This window comes from Patella vulgata, chromosome 3 (genome assembly GCF_932274485.2).
Source record: "Patella vulgata chromosome 3, xgPatVulg1.2, whole genome shotgun sequence".
In the NCBI taxonomy this organism is placed as follows: domain Eukaryota; kingdom Metazoa; phylum Mollusca; class Gastropoda; family Patellidae; genus Patella; species Patella vulgata.
Window position 1 is genome coordinate 49,963,991 of NC_065881.2, and position 14,985 is coordinate 49,978,975.

Below are 14,985 nucleotides of genomic sequence, written 5' to 3' on the forward strand. Positions count from 1 at the left end.
CTTTCAGCAATTAATCCACCTATAACGAACGTAATGGGATTTAACATTGACACAATATTGAACATTAATCACATTTAAGCTTCTTACTAAAAACATATACGGCGTCGTAAACACATTTACATAGCCAGTGGACATATTTTCGTCTTCATAAATTAATTTATTTAACATTGAGCTGGGGTTTATGACTCGGGGTGGGTGATATACACAAATGTAATGCATGTAATTTGTTTGGTAAAGTGCATTTTATAAGAAAGTTAGTAAGAGTGTCTAACTATAGTTTAACGTCGCCAGCAATGTTAGGATGTATTGCATCATAAAGTATGGTTTGTTTTTGATTTTAAAACATAGTGATACCAATTTTATTTATTTGGGAAGTTCACATGTCTAACAATCTCTGTTGTACTTCCATAGAAATGCTGATTGAGTTATCACCCAGCTCCTTGTTTCAGCAAATCATGTAGTTTTTGTTAAAGTAGCTAAGTCTCTAAGTCAATATCATCCATGGTCTTCGACATTGAAAACACGAATTATTTGTCAATTTAAATCAACACTGATGTTGTGATCTTACCGGGAACAGATATCCAATATTTAAGACAAAATAAACATTTTACCATTGGTATATGAATCGTGTACCATAATGCTTTTCAGTGCCATTTATAACAAGGGACTGGGAGAACGAGGCTAGACATATTTCACAGGTCATGTCAAACGGTGACCCATATTCTTATCTGGAGAGCATGCACAATAAATACTATCGGTGTAGACTGGAATAACCAGACGCTAGAGATTGCTATTCGATTGAGACTTCTGGCGTATTTTACCGAACACAACTGATATGAAATTAGAGTAAAAACGAAAACGATTGAATGTAAATCAGTTTATATACATTCATATTAATTATTATATGCGTTGCGACCCATTTGTGTCCATTTCTTGGTCCCAAATATTAGCGATTTAGCTCCTTTAACGAAGTGCTTTTGTACAAAATACTATTGAATCATGAATTTATACGCGTGATACGAATAGCCGAACAAACTAAATACGTTTCATAGCTCTATATCAAAAAAAAAGAAAAAAAGAAGAAAAATCGATTAACTCTTTTGAATACCTAACAAAATGATCGAGACTAGCGTGACTTATTTATTTCATTCCTTATTTACATAAAATATGAATATTTTACCATGTGTCTGCTGTATCTGATATGCCCGTATATTTGGAAATAAATTCATATTATAATATTCGTATTTCCATAACACTATAACATTTATAGTAATGCTTATCTGAACATAAAACAATATCTCATGCCATTCTTATCGGTTTTTATACAATATTTCACAAAATAAAACAGGGTATTTAAATGCTAAATAAGCGACATCTACATGCTTGGTTGGAATATTTACATAAATTATTTCTTAGTTATGCATGCAATTTAAATTAATCAATAAAGTCCTTTGTTAAAAGGGTTATAGCTCTTTTTTTAGAAAGTATACAAATAGCCATTAATTATTACGATGTCTATATTATATTGATGTCAGTTTTCAACTGACTGTAACAGAATGAAATTCACATGGTATGGAGAAGATTAGTATCATGAAAATAAACAAATATTGTTGTGATATTATGATACGCAAGCAGTAGCTTATAATACCGTTATATTAATATGTATATAACGGTTTTAATTGCGTCATTAACAACGTTATTTTGATTAGATAACCCGCTAATGCAGATATTATTTTATAAAGACTAATACTTCCATCGTGTCATAAGCTGATAACCAACACACGTTCGAGTCTCGTGCTTAATCTAGCTTCTTTCACTATCGGCTCCATGTTTGGCTACCATAAACTGTATTCAATAGTCTTCACTAATAATCGGTTGTCATTTGCTCTCCCGTGTTGTTAATCACTAAATACCCATTGAATTTAATCGTATTGTAAGCATTTGATAGACAAAAGGCCGCTTCAAAGGGTCATAGTTCGCGGGGAAGTATGGGATATCGTGACGTCATGAAGTGAATGTGCGTGCATTTGAATAACAAAATAAACGGAGGTGTATAGTGGAAAAGGATTCGATTCATTTCAAACGTTCTCTCGTACAGGACACGTGTGTGACTGAATGCAGGGGAAAGAGAAATAGCCACACCGAGTGTTGGGCTTTTAATTCACAGTCTTTCCACTGCACTTTGCACCAAGCGCACTTATACTGAAGCGCACATCAGTGAATGTAAGGGAATTCTGACTTCTTTGATTCAAGTAGTCAACGCGTGCCGACTTAGCCCGGCTATTTTAACACATATCATTGAACGGGGAGTTCGAAGGCGTGGATATCTCACGTTCATAGTTACCACACCCAACGACTGTGTTCATTATTACTACTAGTCAAAAGTCAGTCGATTTGGTGAACAGGGTATAGCATTTTTACGCTATACCACCAAAACATAAACAATTGGTTCCATTCTAGAAATGAGATCGACAGAAATGGCTTCACATAATAGCACTGGACTTAATACTGATTCTAATATTGCTCTTAGTCAAAGTATGGATTCAGTTAACACAACACCCGAAGAAGAGGTAAGTCTTTTACTTTTAATCTCAAGACGATATCACTTGACAAATCTTCCTAGCATCACCGTCTTCATCTTTTTGGGCGCTTATCGCTCAGAAAGCCGTGTTACTACGTTTGTGTTTGGGGGCGTCTGCTAGAGCAAGTGTCGACTGACGGGTAACTAAATACTACAGTACATGTCTATAGCGATGAGTTGTTGTAAACTGTACTAGATCATGCGGGAAATAATACTTGACAAAAATTCCCTTCAAACTATATCAAATATTATCTTACGCATTCGCGGTAGACGGAGCTATTTTCTGTCTTTGTGCGTATGTATTTGAGGTCTCATTTGGACGGGATGTTATTGATGCTGACAACCTGTTCTTCGGCAGCATTGTAGACACTTATAAACAACCTTGTACACTTCTAAAGATCATATATAATTCACAATTCTTGTATAATTAACTGGATCGTATGACGATTCGAAACGTAATAATAATGGTTCCATGTGCAACGTTTGAAGAGCAATTGCTATTCGATGCAATATGAGCTTTCGTTAATTAAAATTTTAATAAAGTCGCCTTGACGCTGAACAAAAAAGAAATAAAATGACAGAAATGGGTATGGAGTTGCAACAGTGCGATCAACGTAAGGTTAATAGAATATCGGCGTGGGTTGTAGTAATCGACGTGTGACCACGGGTTATTGTCATAGATATCCATTTTATCTTATTGAAACAACTACTGGATTAGTTTTAAAATCACTGATCACTTACCAAAAACTTAGCACATCAAGTCACAACAGTTACACAGCAGTCTTGAAAATCCGCTTTCATCAATTTATAAATTAGAACAAATTGTTGACATAGGCTAGGTTGAAAGTGATGGAAACATACGCCCACGTTTTGTTTACATTATGGTTTCTGAAGATATAAATTTACGAAAATGCTCAATTGATAATGATTTATGATTTGTAATTTTGCTATATCAACCCAAAGTTTAAAAATGATATAACAAAGGCTTGATGCTGAAAGGAAATAGGCGTGTTCGAAATGAGTGGTTTATTTACGTCTATGTAAAAAACATTGTGTCCAGTTTCACGTAAACATATGAACGTGACGGAGTCGATTTTCATCTATGAAGAGATCTATTTGGTAATGACCGAGTTATGTGCAAACGCCCAGAGTAAGCAAAATTATTCTAGTGTCCCAGGATTAAGAATGACTCCAACTTTATCTAGGATGTCATTGCATGCTAGTAGAGATTGTAGTTCCGACATGCCAACTTTACCTAAAGCCCCCAATATGATTAATCTATTGTCAACATGACATAAAGATAGATTGAATATGTAACGACCAAGCGGCTCTTTTAGATTTTCAATTACTTTCATTCTTTCTAAATACTTGTCCATTAAATATGTTGATTTGTTTAGTTTTTGATTGGCCAAAAATGGTTGTATCCGAAAAGTTGTTGAATTAATAATGTGTAGCATTTGTCATTACAAAGGTCGTCTGGGATGAAAATTTACTATAGATTACATTGAATGATGTACTATATTCGTCACAATTGTCATTTGCCAATAAATTATGAAACACGCTTTGAATGAACTAGGGGTGTGATTCGTTTTGCGGACTAAAAAAAGGCACCCGACAACCTTATTTATGGGAGCAGTTCAATGTGAAAAGAGGCTTGATTGAATCTTGGTCAATAAACGATAAGCTAAATAATTATCATGTATATTATACAATATATATGAAATACATATAATATATGTATATCTTATAAACTTTAACCTTATTAACAAGAAATAGAATATGTGAAGATTGTCGAGATCCGTCATCTTTGAACCCACTCCTGATAAGTATAATCGTCTTCATCTTCTGTCAACACTTGTAAAGCAAGTTTTTCTTATTTGAATGATTATATTAAATAGGTTATGTGAGATATATCCCCGAAGAATACATGCATGTTGAAACGGGTTCATGGGTGTGACAGATGACGATGGACCGTTATATAAGGGCAGGTTAATTATTTATGAGTGTATTTGGGCTTTAATGTTATACACTGTACTGTGTGATCAAATAATCAGAGTTCAACTTTGACATCAGGTGGTGGGTCTGATGGAGATGTCCATGTGGAGTCATTGAGAGATAAGAAGACTACCCCGCCCCCTTGGGCTTATAATAACTACCTGTCGTCTCATGAAATGTATTACATGTCATTCCAGAACTCGTGCGCCCGTTGACCGTACGTCTTTGAGAAGTAAATTAGAGTGTTTTTCTTTCACTCCAGAACAAAGCCGGAAAATCAATGACAAAGAATGTCCAGAGCTAGGAAACAAACCAAAAGGGACATAAATCGGATTAAGACCATGCTTTAATACATTTATTGAAAATGGGACCGGATCTTGGGTTATCGGCAATAATCAAAGTCCATTTTCGGATCAACATAATTGTTAGACATAAGGAATTATAATGAACTGTTCTCAATTTTCCCATGATATTTAGTATAATAACGATATCGCCCGTTCCGTTTGAATTATCGCATTTACGGACCATTCGTAAAGAAAACATCTGTACCTCAATAATATCGTAATGACCCCTAATTGGTGCTTAGCCGTCCAGGCTTCGTCTCCGTTTTAAATAGTTATTTTATAATGTATTGAAGTAACCAGTGCATAAAATTATTCAAACCTAATTTAAAATCTATATCAATCTCGTTAAATTACATTCATTTATTTTGAGCTTTTTATATTTAAAGGTATTGGAAAATACAGTTATTTATGTGTATTAGAATTTAACAAAGAAATATCTGAATAATGTAGAGCATTTAACAAAAATACCTGGTTATTGTTATTTAAATTAAAGTTTTTCGTATGTTTACAGACGAATGTGTTTTTCAAACAATAATAAAACGTATTACTGGTACAATTTATACGCTGTTTCATCGTAATCAAATAAAACAGAATTAAATAATATTCTCTAGGGTCAGAATTCTATTCTTCTTTTCAACTTTCAAAGAATTTCAGTGAAAAAAAAATCATAAAAAAATGACTTGAAACCCTTTATATATACTTTTATGAAACCACTGTTATTTCTGTGTCACGATTTTTACTTGTCTATATCAAATGTTAATTTAAGAATAAAAATCAGACCAAACATGGACATTTACAGAATAAAATGACACCAGATGCTAAACTGAATATGTCACAAGTTAAAAACATTTTTTTCCGAAACGTTCTTGTTTAGTTCCACAATCTCCTTTTACGATCATTCGCGCCAAATTGATTGAAAACAGACCGACATTGAAATCTATACGGATGATAAAACTGTACTAAATGGCATATATAGAAGGCTGGTTAGTTTATAAATGCTTATCAAAATATACACGTAAACTGCTTGCAGGAATGTATATCAAGAAGGATGGTAAAGAAACAAACGACATGTTAGCCATATCGTGGAGCGAGAATATAATCCCGTGTCGGTTGATTGTATGGAGGTCGCTATTGATTGTGCCAAACGAATCATCATAGCTTTTTGAAATACTGTTTATTACACAGCGGAGATAAATCGAATAGGATATCTATATCATTTCGTTACTAGATGATATATTGAATTGCTATTTATTTGTTTCGTGGTTTTTGAAGCGTATATGTCGCGGCAATAAACAGCTTTTTTATTTCGTTTAGATAGACTGGCGATAATGGTTTAGTATTTGGTTCTATAAAGAATCAACGGTCATAGGATTTTGACTCGCAATGACCCACATTACATTCACCGTTAGCCCTTTGCTTCTACTTTTCTGTAAGAGGTGTCTACGGATCAACGGCTCGAATTCTATTAATGGGAAAGTAAACGCGATTGGTTTTTATTTTCTGAAATTGATTCGGCGACTTTTATGAGAAAAGAATTCTTTTGATTTCAACCAAACTTCAATAATTCCTGCCGATTCAAGGACGGTATATAAACCGAAAGTAGCATATATCAATAATCAACATTTCGACATGGGTCGTGTGAGTGAAAGGAACTAGCAATTTTTCTCCGGGGAATTCTCAAATAATGTGGTTCCATTCATCAAATATTGAGGTTTTCCAGTGGTTTGTAGAACAATGGCGTTTAACAGCGCGTGCGAATCGTGGGTTTAGAAGAAATGATGGAGAACGGTGCTTTTTTTCATAACACCGCATTCAATCATGGGTGAATATGCCATCCATCTGACGATATTTCTGAAGGCAGTTCATTTATAAGAACATGACTATTTATTTATTCCCCATATATCAACGACCTTGTGATCTGACATGAGATTCACCAAAACATTTATCTTGTCTGTAATTTTAAGTTCGACTGTGTTGGTTGGACCATTTTTGCTTTGAAAAAGTCTGTGTTCCACAAATATGCAATTGTTTGTCGATCCATTTTGTAAACAATAAATGATTGTAAATTTTTGATGAAAAATTAAATCTGCATTTGAACACATGCTCTGGTTATGGCACCCTTAAAGTGAGAGAGAGAGAGAGAAATGGGGTTTAACGTCCACTCGACACAAACTAGGTCATTTCGGGACTAACACATGGTTCAGTTTTATTTCAATAATTCGCTTGCGCGTAGGGGTCTTTAGCAGTGGGAGGAAACCAGAGGACCCGGAGAAAACCCACGAGGTTGGACAGGCGACCCTAATCCTTGTCACGTACAACCGGGGATTCGAAACCACGCCAGTTGACTCAATGACAGGCCTTATGATACATTCGGCCATCCAACCCCCCACACCCTTAAAGTAGCTAAGTCTCTAACTCAATATCATCCAGAGTCTTCGACATTGAAAACACAAATTATTTGTCAATTTAAATCAACATTTATGTTGGGATCTTATTGGGGGAAAAAATTGGCTTCTGATATCCAATATTTAAGACAAAGTAAACATTTTACCATTGGTACAGGAATCATGTACCATAATGTGTTTCAGCGCCATTTGTAACACGGGACTCGAATAAGGGACATATTTCACAAGTCCAGTGACCGCCTTAGACATTCGCCAATTCGCCAATGGCGATAATTCTTTTTATTACAGATCAAATTGATGATACTGGCGAAAGTTTTGGTGAATGAATTTAAGAGAGTGTAATTTCGAAAATCTTCTACTTTTAATCTTGAAATTGTCCAATTGAACACTTCTCTTGATTGACTCAATGTAGTGTCTATTTTTAGTACATTAATTGACTCTAGTCTCAATCTTGCAAGTGGCAAATTTGTCAATGGTTACGCATTTTAAAAACTGTGTTTAATTACGCTTAGCTATAATTTTTCCAATTTATTTTCAAATTATAATAATGAATAATGATTTACTAATATTTATTTACCGAACCAAAAATGAGGATAGATTCATTTTTACTACCTTCATCCACGAAGCACATCATTAACGAAACGGCAGATACAACTTCTACTTCTTCTAGAAAGTTACTGATGGCGACAATGTGAATATGAATGTGATTGATGTGATGAGGAGTGTACAAGTGACACTTGTATGACAGAATCTCATTTTTTGTTGCCTGAATCCTTGCAAGTGTGAACTTTCGGACAGTTCAGGGAATAAAATAATACTCTTGTGTATTAAATAAGTACATGTTAAATATTTTTTTTTAATTAACAAACTCATGAATAGAAATATAATATTTGGCTACAAGTTTCCGAATTGGCTAATAAAATTTTGATTTGGCTGAAAATTTGGCTAAAGGTGTTAAGAGACTAGAGCGGTCACTGAAGTCGTGTCAAACAGCATGTTCCTGAAGCAACGACTGCGAGTTTCACAACATCTGGCCGTTGCTTGTTTACTTCACAATTCCTGAACTTTTAGCTATGTTATCTACAGACACGTGAGCAGTAGCGTCCAATCAGAGGTTGTGACATCGCGACCTCCATGGAAACCTTGACATTGAATGAACCTTGAACTTTGCAACTCGACTATCACAGGTAGACATTTTAGCTTGAAAGCATCAGACTTGGTATTCTCGACGATTGAGGAATCTAATAGGCTCACAAGTTGGGCTTGTACCCAATCGAAATTAGTACTGCAATGTGCAGGGTATTACGTTAAGGCCTTGATAAGATGTACATAGTTAAAGCGAGATCAAGCCTTCTATTGAAGATGGTCAAACAGTGATGTCATATTCTTATCTGGAGAGCATATGCAATAAATACTATCGGTGAAGACTGGAATAACCATATGCTAGAGATTGTCATTCGATAGAGACTTCTGGCGTATTTTGCCGAACATAACTGATTAGAATTACAGTAATAACAGAAACGATTGAATGTAAATCAGTTTATATACATTCATATTGCATTATTATATGCGTTGTGACCCATTTGTGTCCATTTCTAGGTCCCAAATATTTGCTATTTAGCTTCTTTAAGTAAACATTACTGTGTCTGATATGTGATAGCTCTGAATAAGAAAAGAATAATAAGGAAAGAAGGACAGCGCCAGTAGCCACTACAAGCTCATCTATTTAAACAGATTTCAAAGAATTGAAGTCAACCCTACTAGAGCAGTTGATATCAATTGTATCTAGCTTAAACAATGGCTGAGTGTGGAAACACTTCAGATAAAGACAGTTAATGATCCTTATGTTTTATTAGTCCTTGTGATATGAGAAGTCTAGCTCTTGGATCTCATTGAGTCCATTTAAAACTTAAGGAGTTGTTGTTGCAATTCTGACTTCTTTTGAATACTTCAGTCCAATAGTAACATGGAACAACTGTCTGAATCGTAGCACACTCAAGTCTCTAAATATCTCTGATACTTAATAAAACCTGCATCATAAGTTCAGTATGTTGTTGTACATTATTACATAGTTTTAGGCATTGGCTGTAAAATTTGTAAAATATTATATCTACGTAAAACTATAATCCATGATTTATCACTTGTCCATATACTAGCCCTTTTATGTTTTGTATTTGAAGTGGAGATTAAAACATTTTGTAGCTTTTTTTGTCTCAGATTTACCATGTTTTAGATGTATACTAAGGCTGTTTTATCATTTACATGTCAGATTCATGGTCTCTACATCACTTAAAACCAAGTCTGGTCTAGCAAGTTTATAAATCATCTGCCATTTTCAAATTTTGTTAGTAAATCAAGCTTACAAAATCTAAATATTTACTTAAGAAATAGTGATGGTGATTTGAACATTAGTGTTAAAGCGTTAGCAAATAACTGCAAGCATTTTTATTTATCAGCTATTTGGTTAATGGTTGTCAATGTTACAATATATGTATATCCAAAGTTATAAATATTTTAAATCCATACATAGTGCCACTGCTTTTATGGAATGAAAAGGTGCTTCGTAGTTGCACAATATCAATATTTATGATATGCATTGTCTTAAGAGTCTTTTATCCTTAACAAATTGTTATAATTTCTAAAAGCTTTCCATATTTTTATTTTGAACAAAGGATGCAGGATACCTTGATACATAACATTGTTGTCACAAATCACTAGAGAAATGAATTTTCTTTTCATATTTTATTAGAGCTACCTAAACGGGTTTGAACGGAGGTGGAGTAGTGTCTTTAAGATGGAGTTACCATGTTTTCCTTTTAAAAGCGATCAAGAGAGTTTAAAATGAAGCAATAATCAATAATCTTTTATTGGTGACCAGCCAATCGGAACATCCATTTTTTCTTTTTAACCAATAAACTAGTCACAGTGACTGAACAGACATATTTCTTTGAAAGCCATTGTTTTATTATCAATGGTTAAAATGTATTGGTACAAGGTACTGCATACTCCCACCATTAGTAATAAAAGCCTGTACATGAATGTTAAAATGTATGAGATTTATTAATACAATTGGGTGAAAGAAGTGGTACTATAAAGAGGAATTGGAGCTTTGCTGTCTTCATTAGCCCGTTTGGTGCAGAAAGTAGGATGTTAAACTGCATTTCATTCATTCATTAGCATATGGGGAGGGGGGGGGTGTCTTTCACTGGTTGATTTTATGTAATTGGATTGTATGGAAAATTTGAGACAAATCTGCCTGACCCTTATTGAGATATAGACGTTTTGACTTTCAATTTATGAGTTGTACACATTATTTTAGTGCATTTTAATGTATGTTAGTAGCTTGATATTACTCAAAATTTATTTTCTCAGTGATATTGATTATACTTCTTTAAAAAATTTCCCTTTAGTTCAATACAAATACAGGTACACCAAAACTAATATTGCATTAGGGAATACCTTTATGCATTATTGAATTGCAATAGCTGTAGCTATATGTACAGATGACATTACTCATGGACAAGTGGTTTTCAGCTTTGAACTATAGGTCTTTGGTATGTCGTCAGTTTGTTTGTGGTTTCTGTCTCCCGATTGTAATTGTGTAGTTTTGTATGCCAAACTATTCATCTTTCTGCCTCCGAAGAACCTTGTAGGAATAAAACAATGGTCCAGTGGATATTAATCCTATTTCATCTAGCATATTTATTTTCAAAATGAAATTTAGTGTTCAGGAATTGTTAACTATGAATTTAGCAAAGAAAATCTTCAATATATTCTCACAATTTTATCTAATTTAAATTTCAATATTTGCGGTAGGTTGTGTGCAGTGGTCAGGAACAGCCTTTCTATTAACATTCCAATAAGTGAATAATAATTAGCTAATGAAGCTGTGCACAGATCTGATTAAATATATCAATAATTAAACCATTTATTTAAAATGCAATAATAAATTTTTCACTCAAAAGTTTAATACGGTAGATCTGACAATTATTCTTAAAACTAATTATTAAATACTTTTTCTTGCATCTGTGATTAACCATTTAGAAATCATTACTTACATCATTTCAAACACCTGAGCTTGTACATTATATAATAACATGTCAGGTTTCATAATTCATCTGTTTCAATCAATGAAATGAGTTACCTTAAATTGAAAAGCTTACATTAATTTTCTGATAGGAAAAAAAACGTGTAGTTGAACTGATTTAACCGGATAAAAAAAAAGGTGGATACATAATGACATGAAGGTAACACATATGAATGTCAGTATTCAATTAATAAGCTACCAAATTTTCATCTTAAATATAGCCTTGATCCTGAAAGTTAATCCCGCCATTATATAATTGTGATGTCTGTATTATGACCAGAGTTTTACCCTCAGGCATCTTGTAATATGGTATCAAATAGGATTATATAATCATATTATATATAACAATAGTTCATTGTACAAAATATAGTCAGTTATAACACTAATTCAAATTATGGATTTTTAAGCCACATTATAATCAATTATGGAATTTGAAGTTCCATGAAAATCGCCAGAGATCTTATTATTCTTGATGGCAATTTTATGTCGTCCGTCAAACCCATGACATGTTGCTATGAGAATGGCACCTGTTTAATTTTTTTTCTTTCTTTAAAGAGCAGCGAGTCATTCGACAAAACCAAACAATTGACTTTAGAAATATGGCATTATTCTGATGCATTTATTGGAACAGGGTGTATAATACGTATTGTTATTGACATTGACATGCTTCTATAAGTTAACACAAGAATTTTATTGATTGACTTCTGTTTTTAACAGTTATATATTCAAACTCCTTTTTAGACATGACCTCCTCAGTTGTGTTGTCAAAATAAGCAATCACTTAAAAAAGAAGTGAAATGTCATAAATGTCAATTTTTCTGGTCGTTTGCAATTTGTTATTAATTAAAGAGTTTTCAGGAAGAAGCTAGGGTCATTGGGTCAACAGGATAGATTATTGATCAAGACCAGTGTAGGTTAGATGATGGAGGATAAGTGGGGATATCAGTTTGCTAGATTAACCTCATAAAACTACCGTCTGCTTTTAGACACAGATTAACTACAAACATTCTGTATAAAAACCAGAAAAGATAGAATAAATATAATTGTGTACATTATAATTGTGTATTCCATTTTAATATCATGGATGTGATATTCAAAAGGAATCCAATTGATGTATTAGGCATACTGTGTACCTTATCAATACACGCCAATTTTACTTTGGTGTGTATTCTTAATCTTTGTTGTATATATATGAATCATATTTGTATACCTTGCTAATATACATCTATTCTTATTTGTGTATAATCTTACTCTTGGTTGTATATTGGAAATGATTTACCAGTATGTGTCCCTTGGGTATTGTTTGATATACATTCCTTGGTGGGTAGTTTAAATTGATGTTAATGCTGTACATTGAGTGTGTACTGGTTAAGAATTTACATAGATATTGTTTGTTTAGAAGAATCAGATTGTTTGTATATCAAGAACTCATAGTTTATTTATTTTGTGTGAGAGAGATGCCAAATGATAATTTTGTCAGTGCTGCTTTTAATATGTATATTTTCTTAACCTTGGTGAACATTACTCCTACGATGTTGAGTATTTGATAATGTGCCTTAAAAGACCTCTTTAGGTTTCTAAAGTTAAAATTAGAAATAATTTATGTGGACAGAAAAACAAATTTTGAATCTTAAATTTATGAAAACACTAGGATTCATGATAAATTCAATTAAGTCATTAATTGTTCAACCTTGCCGCTTTCCTTTTTACTACTGCCTCAAAACATTGATACTTTAATTGTACATATAATATCTTATTTGGATAGATTTATAACTTGTGTTTTGTTTTCATAGCAAACATATTGTTTCTGTCGTCCAGTACATCTATCATCATATAAAATAGGATAAGTTTAATGCATGTAAATAAGGAGATGTCAATCCACTTTTTAATGTATTTAACTGAACTGTTGAGTTTTTCTAAAATTTATCATAATATCTTTGTAGTCCCATCTACCTTTGCTGCAAGCAAGGTTTGAATATACATCCATTGTGAAAGAAATTAGGCTATACTTGCTGGATGTGTAATCTTCCCACACCTATATCTAATCGTTATACTTTGAACATTTCTATGTAAACACCAGTTCGCAAGGCTCTAAGTTTTTCTTTATGATGAAGAGAATAGGTATGGGGAGTTTTTCCCTAGTAAATATATTTGAAATCATGGTCTTTACAGTATATACTTTTCTATACACAAGTCTTGAACACAAGAGCGGACCAGCTTTATTGCAGCTGTATTTATGAACTGCCAAAAATATATGTGTGTATATAGAAAATAGCAATTCTATTGATAGTAGAAAGGTGGAAGAAATAAGCTAAATGGCCTTTTGTTGTTTATGGAAGGGAGGGTCAAGTGTACAGTAATAAAATAATTTTCATCACAGTTGTCCTTGAGATTAAAAAAAAAACTGACCAAACTATTGAAAGAATCCCTAATCTTCAGAAAACAAGACAATGTGACTCCTTTAAATTTAATAAATTAAAAAAGATAAATTTATGTCAAAGTTTTGATGATTATAATAAATTTTTTATTCATTGTTGGATAGATTTATTCCACTGTAAGTAATAGTTTATAATTTGCTTACATTTCAATTTTTGTATTGAGAATATGTGGGAATATTGTGTGGAATATTTCCTATTATTACCTATACTGATAGTTATATTATGCCATGTGTAGTGCTTATTGATTATGGACATAAAATAAATATAGAAAATATGTACATTGGGAAAAATACCAACAATACTGATATAGTCTAATTGAAAACCCTGTGCTTTAAACTCGGCTTCTAAATACTCATTTATCAAACATGTACTTGGTATTTAGATGTTAATTTCCCATTCCTTTATAAATCAATTTGTAAGGAAATGTTCGTCCTGTTTCTTGTTCATGTTTGTGAGGAATCTATCCTAACACACCTGCGTGTTCATCTCTCGTCAAACGATCTTATCAAAGGCAGGAGACAGCCATTACACCTAGATAGACTGGGTGTATACTTTACAGCACTCAACAAAATAAACTCTCAAGAACAGACATCAGTTAGCTTGAAATTTTACTTGTGGAATAAATCTTATCATCCATTTTATCTTATCACCCATTATCAGTATCCGAGATATTAACTTTACAATGTGGGAAAGTTATAAATGAACATCCAAAATGTCTCTGTCCCTATTATCTTCCCAAAACTGTTCACAGTCAATAAGTTTGCAACTTTTAATTTTTATATAGGCCCTCCTACCCACACTAAAATATAGTCACATATTGATTTTGGCGCGGTCCGTCTGTTGTCCACACTCTACAGACAACATGTATCGTCTATTTAAAATTTGTATATGTTTACATTAGTGGAAAAAAAGATTCTGTTAAATTTCAGTTTAAAATTTAGGTCAAGATGCCGAAACCTATCCAACTTCTTCTAAAATTATGGCCCTTGTTTACTTTGCAGAATGTTGTAAATGCTGACAACTAAAGTCATCATGCATCTGCTTGAAAATTATGATACAATGAAGCCAAATATTTCAATAATTTCAATGAAATTATATCCTGAGTTATGGCCCTTCTGAAGTCCTCATCTGATCT

At 33.0% G+C, this 14,985-nt stretch overlaps 1 protein-coding gene across 8 annotated transcripts in view; it reads left to right on the forward strand.

The window, feature by feature from the left end:
- The first annotated feature begins 1,973 nt into the window (after positions 1–1,973).
- LOC126815379 (protein couch potato) overlaps positions 1,974–14,985 on the forward strand; it is a 71,267-nt gene continuing 58,255 nt past the window's right edge. For 2 of the 8 annotated variants that reach the window (XM_050540986.2, XM_050540984.2), the window contains exon 1: positions 1,998–2,570. In XM_050540986.2, the coding sequence (XP_050396943.1) occupies positions 2,463–2,570 (108 nt within the window). In that variant the 5' untranslated portion in view covers positions 1,998–2,462. Of the gene's footprint in view, positions 2,571–14,985 lie in introns of all 8 variants that reach the window. The other 6 variants (XM_056099525.1, XM_056099526.1, XR_007677879.2 and 3 more) reach the window with 6 other exon arrangements.